Below are 6,000 nucleotides of genomic sequence, written 5' to 3'. Positions count from 1 at the left end.
GGGGGCCGGGACTGAGCGCGCCGCGGCGCCGAGACGCGGCCCCGAGAAGAGGGCGAGGGAGCGGGAGCAGTGCCGGCCGCGGCGCATGATGTGGGTGCCGCTGCTGGCGTGCCTCACCGCGGGGATCGTCTCCGTGCCCAGGTGCCAGCGCGGCCCCGGAACCTTCCTCGGGGCGGCCCGGCTGCTGGCGGCCGTGCCGGGACTCTGCCAGCGCTGTAAGTGTCCGAGCCTGGGGCTGCTCGCTGTGCCCCGGCTGGCTGGGGCTGTGGCTGGGTTTGGTTCTGGCGCGGGGTCGTGCGGGGGCGAGGGGCTGCCTGGGCCCGGCGGCTGCCCTGGGACACAGCGCTGACAGCTGGGACCGCCCGGCGCCGCAGGCACTCGCCGGCCGGGCGGACGGTACCTGCTGGGAGAGCCGGGCTGGAGCGGCTCCTGTCCGAGCCTCACACCGCCAGGGCCAGCCCGTGATTTAACTGCCCACGCCGGGGGCGTCCCGCCTTCAGGGAGCCGTGGCAGGTCCCGGGGAGCCGGCGGGACTATCGCAGGGTGCTGCGGGTCCTGGAGTGCACCCTCCCTCCGCCACACTCCGCGAAGCGGCACGCGGAGGGGAGCCGAGCTAGGGATGGACAGTTCTTGGGGATGGTGACACTCTGTTTTACGTCGTTTATATGGCATGCAGTGGCAGGGTTAAATAGGGATAGAGCTACGAGAAGATTGTCTTCTGTTTACCTTGGGATAACGTGCATGTTGACAGTTCCCCGGGAGCTATGCTTTTCGGCTGAAAAAGGCTCTGCTAGATGTGGATAACCCCTCGCGTTGTGGAATTGCTTCCCAAAGTCCCCAGCATCTGTTTTAGTGTGTGCAGGCTGAGGGGAGTTTGTGCAAACGTACCTTAGATAGTGCAGCAGCTGGCAGAGCAAGCAGGTTAGTCAGGTGTTTCATAAAGGATCGTATTTAGCTAGCAGTGATCATAAAAGCAGATCTGGTTGTCAATTATCTTTCTGTATTTTTTTTCTGCTTGTGGAATAATTGGTATTTCCCAGTTTAAGCCTGGAGCTGATTTAAAATGTTAACATGTAACCTCTGAAACTAAGATTTACAATGGGAACAATGTATTAGTCTTAAGTTCTTTATTGCATATGTGACAAATTCATGCCTAATTCAGTAGGATTTGCCCAGTGCTATTAAAAACAATGGAATAATTTGTTAACTTTCATAGGATATTTTTTTTTACTTTTTTGGCTTCATACTTAGAATTCAGAACCAAACCAAATGTCAATAGGAAAAAATAAAATATATTATTAAATTTCTTATGAAACATGACATCTTGTATGTAGTATCCCAGATTTTTTTTTTTATGCAGTGCAATTGAGTTGAAAGGCTAATTGAAACTTTATGAAGAGGATGGTTCTGTGCCTGAATGCAGTGTTGTTTTTGCTCATGAGTGTATTTCCTGGGTACACACTAGTGCAAATAATGCATCAGAAGAGAATGCCACAGGAGAGGTTGTGCATGGGGCTTTTGTATGCCAAAGGATGCTTGCTGTCTTTGTTGTGCTTCATAGTGAAAATATATATGGGCAGTGCGTCATGGGTTATTGTGACAACAGCTCTCAGATTGGGCGGACTGTAACTCACATAGACCTTGTTTTTTCCTTTTCATTTGAAACCTCTGCTAATTCATGAAAGCTGAAAGGCACACTGAATTCTTTCCTTCATACATAATCACTTTACAGGCTACAGCCGCAGTTGAAGCAAGAAGAGTGTTTTGTTTTGTTTTTCTGTGAATGAACACGTGAAATTTTTTGTTATTATTAATGTGATTTGTGATTTTTACATTTGGCTGTGATAGCCAGTACAGCACCACCTGGATTCTTTGAATGTCTGCACGCTGCTTTGAGAGAGACTGGGCAGCAGCTCCATGTACAGATATTTGGCAGCATGGCTTTGTTCAAGCCGCCACTCCTCTTTGCTTCTGCAGCAACAGTGCTGGGCATGGAGAAAAGCATTGTGCTGTTCCTGTGCCATCAGCAAATCCACTTTATTTATGTGCAGAGTTGGCAGAACCTGCGTATCTGTTGCACTGAATCTCCAGTTCTAAAAGAGACTGGAATTAATATGAAATGTACATGGAACTCAAATGTATTTCATTCTTATTTCATACTTAGCCATACTTACAATTGAAAAATTGGGAGTTTGATGCTACCTGAGGTATTTGTTCTGCAAACTGCAGTTTGAGATGTGAGTCACTGCTCGGGGATAAGTAAAAGTGGAATTTGGCTCAGGGTTTGAAGTTATAAGGAGTGCAAAAAGAAATCTCACAACGCTGTAAATTTGCAATTCCCAAATTACAGGTCCTGTAAGCTCAGATAAAAAGAGTAGTGTTGCTGCCTTCTACAAAGAGTCCCTTGTTCAATAAGTCTCACCAAAAGGAAATTTGCAGTTCAGTAAGCCAATTATAACAAATACCTGACATAAGAATCAAGCTAGTTCTGTAGGGATTTCTACAGATCCCTACATTTGTGTTTGAATATTAAACCTGACTAGCTCCTAAAGGTGTAAACCAGTGAATAGAATAAAAGCAGGATTCTACAGCAAAAGCATGCGTATGCATTGTGCTAACCAGTTCAGTGAGTGCTCACTTCAGTGAAGACAGTACTCTTGCGTTGTTCAGAACCCAACTGCTGAAATTTATTTTTTAACTGCTGTATAAGCACATAGGTTATGTGGGGCTTAAGAACTGAAGAATGACTGATTGGTCAGGGTTAATAGATGACATTGGTTCAAATCTCCGCAGTGTCCCAAAACCAGTTATAATTAATATTAAAATCTGAAAACTAAGGTATTTGGTGCTTTCCAAAATACCCAACGAGTTTTTCCTCTGTGAAGCTCAAGTAAACAGAGTGTACTTGTGATGTGCAAGCAGGGATGGGATAGAACGAAAATCTTTATCTCTGGATTAAAAGTTGGAGAACAGTCACACAGCAATTCTCTTAGATAGTTGTGATTGACAGGTCTCTTTAAATACCAACTTTAAAAGTTTGTATTTTCAGTCTTCTTGAGAGTGTCATTTGGAAAGACCACTGGGGAAAGTGGGGGATCTGTTATTCTGTTATCATGAAAGGGTCAGTTGTTAATTGATTTATGCCAATAGCATGACTTTTGATTCCTTAATTTTCTCCCATCAAGGTCTTTGGTGCTTCACCAGTCTTGTCACATCAGATTTCCATGTGATCCCTCTAGTAAGAAAGTTTTATAGACCATTACTCGTGTTACTTCTCAAAGGAGTAAGAAAAGCTATTCAAACTACCCATGGAAGTTTTTGAAGAGAGGTGATCAGGAAATGTCCCATGACACACACACAAGCGCACAAAAAAGTCTGAAATAAAAGATTCGTCGTGATAGCTTTAATTGGTGTTTGTCTGTTAATTCTCTCGTGTACCCATGCGGCCCATTTTCTAATGAGACTCAGTGGAAGAAGCTGAGTTGTATGGAATACCCAACACTGAGCCTGTTCAGCTTTTCCTGAGGCTTAAAACAATCCAAGAAAAAGAGAAAACCCATTTTTCATTTCCTGAGTCTGCGTGGGTGATCTGCTCCCTAGGGCTAATGGGCCATCTTTGGGAAAGCCAACCTTTTGGGAACCTTTGGGAACCAGCCTTTGGGGAAAAACAAACTGGGTGTTTGAGAGGGCTGTCAGTTGCAGTTCTGAGGAATAGTGAGAGAGAGGTTTGTTCATGTGTGCATTGCTCAAGGAGCATATTTTGCCAATAACATGCATACATTTGCTTTGCAAATTGTACACTTCTCATAATGTGTTGCAATTTCATGTCTCTTCGGGGGCTTATGTGGTAAGATTTTATTTTTTTTTATGGTTTTTACAAGTTGAATGAAACTCATAGTTGCATGTGTAGTGTTTACAATATTTGCATGCTACAGGTGTTTGGGATGAGGCTGGGAAAAGAGATGAGAGGGGCAGTTTATGAGCTAGAAGAGCAATAACCGTACTCATGATGCTCTGGAAAGGTTGCCTCTGTTATTTTGGATATGCTGTTGCTGAGGAAAGTTGTCAAGGCAGTCTGAAGATTGCATGCATCAGAAATACTCTACAGTTTGAAGAGGAAGTTGCTTCTTCTTGGGCCTTTAAATTTTCAAGGACTGGAACTGCAACAACTGAGAAAGCAAAAATTAGACCCCATTAGTCAAGAGGACTAAATGAATAAATTTGATTTTCCATACAATCTAATTTACTTCTCCAGACCATCGGAAAGATGTAAGAATGTGAACTTCATGGAAGCTAAAGAAAATCTTCATTAAATGACCCCCATTCCACAAGTGGCTATTAAGATGTCAGATTATAACTTTCCTTGAACTTTACAGAGCACTTAAATGCTGGTAATATTTTTCAAATCCCTATTGATGACTTGTCCATGTTTGGTCTTGAGTTTTGGACAATTAGAACTAATTACTAATTACCATAAGAGAAGCAAAATGGAAGATATTTTATTTGCAAATTGTGTAAGTTGACATGGGCTGCTGATATTTATTAGGACTTTTTAATAACAGTTGGACCAGAGGATTTAAAGGATCTTTTCCAGCCTAAATGATGCTATGATTCAAGGAGGTACTCCTGAGCCTACATGTGCCTTTCTTATCCTCATCTCTGAAAAGTTCCCCCACTTATATGAAGGTGGAATCATTCAGGACAAAAGCTCGAAGAACAGAAGGCTCAGACAGATGCATATAAGTTCAGGCTTTTAATGTAAATATATATCAATGTACAGTATTAGTGGTGGACTTGGCAGTATTGGGTTAAGCGCTGGTGTACGTGACCTTAGCAGTCCTTTCCAACCTAAATTACTCTGATTCTCTCCTATGATTCTGTGAATAGATCTGATGTAAGAAACATTAACCTTAATGTATAAATTAAATCTATGTTACATGATTTTTTTTTCAACAATATATATTTTAAAAACAATACCAAAAAGTGTACCTTCTTAGATCAGGATGGGTGTATCTAAGGCAGTGACTGGGATTTAATGACTTCTGTCAGGGTAAGAAGAACAAGTGGAATAGCTTGGTGTTCTGGCCTTTAAAGTTTGCTTAGTGTTCTTAAAATATATAAATGGCATTAAAGTCATATGTTATATTTTCAGAACTTATATATGTGAACTATTTAGAACTTTTACTGTAACTGGTAATCCAGATATCTTGGTATAAATTTGACTTCTCATGATGAATTCACTCAAAACAGAAAACTGGAGAAGGATGTAGTTTACATTTTGTTAATAAACTTTCTGTGTTTTGGGGGTTTTTTTAATAAAATTCTAAGGCCTCGATGCTTCTCATTCTACTTGCATCCTCCTTTTCAGCGAAATCTTGTTTTCTAAGTTCCTGTATCTCTCCTACTAATTGCTGTCTTCTGTCTAACCAGTGGAAAGTTGTAATAATTCTTTCTCATCTGCTTCAGCAAACATAATTTTTTGATGGACAAAGTAGGATATGGTCTGTTATTCTTTTCTAAGTACTTGAACTTCATTAATTTTTTTCCTTTTGGCAGTTTACATAAATGGACTTGGGCTATTTAGTTTAACTTTTGAGAAGGAAGTGGGGCTCTAATGAGTTAGTTCACTGTACACTGTAATGGAACCTTTCTCCAAGAAGAAAAGTAAGCTTCTTGCCAGCCATTCAGGATTCCCCCTTGTTCTGGTGGCAGAACAAGAATAACCCCTTGAGCAAAATGTAAGTGTTTCAGGATGATCAGAATTTACAGCATTAGAAAGCTGCCAAAAAAGCAAATTCTAGCTGAGGCTAAATTGGCCTAAATTGAAAACTTTGCAAAGCTCATAATTGACTTTTTTCTTTATATGTTTCTCCGCTTCCCATGACTTCATTCTCATATGCCTGTGGTAACTTCTTGGTATTTACCCATGGTGACAATAATAATGAGTCTGAAGTATTTATGGTCATCGAAAGATGCTGAGACAAATATTTTAACTATGAT

At 41.6% G+C, this 6,000-nt stretch overlaps 1 protein-coding gene across 4 annotated transcripts in view; it reads left to right on the top strand.

Annotated features, from left to right (window-relative positions):
- Nucleotides 1-6,000, top strand: part of ITGB8 (integrin subunit beta 8) — a 50,241-nt gene that overhangs the window by 1,716 nt on the left and 42,525 nt on the right. For 2 of the 4 annotated variants that reach the window (XM_039710715.1, XM_039710724.1), the window contains exon 1: nt 15-215. The exons of the other annotated variants lie outside the window; for them this stretch is intronic. In XM_039710715.1, the coding sequence (XP_039566649.1) occupies nt 86-215 (130 nt within the window). In that variant the 5' untranslated portion in view covers nt 15-85. Of the gene's footprint in view, nt 1-14; nt 216-6,000 lie in introns of those variants that run through there. 4 annotated transcript variants of the gene reach the window in all.

This window comes from Passer montanus, unplaced genomic scaffold (genome assembly GCF_014805655.1).
Source record: "Passer montanus isolate IOZ18808 unplaced genomic scaffold, ASM1480565v1 scaffold10, whole genome shotgun sequence".
Classification (NCBI taxonomy): domain Eukaryota; kingdom Metazoa; phylum Chordata; class Aves; order Passeriformes; family Passeridae; genus Passer; species Passer montanus.
Note: the sequence above shows the minus strand (reverse complement) of the source record. Positions and strands in the feature narration are given on the sequence as shown.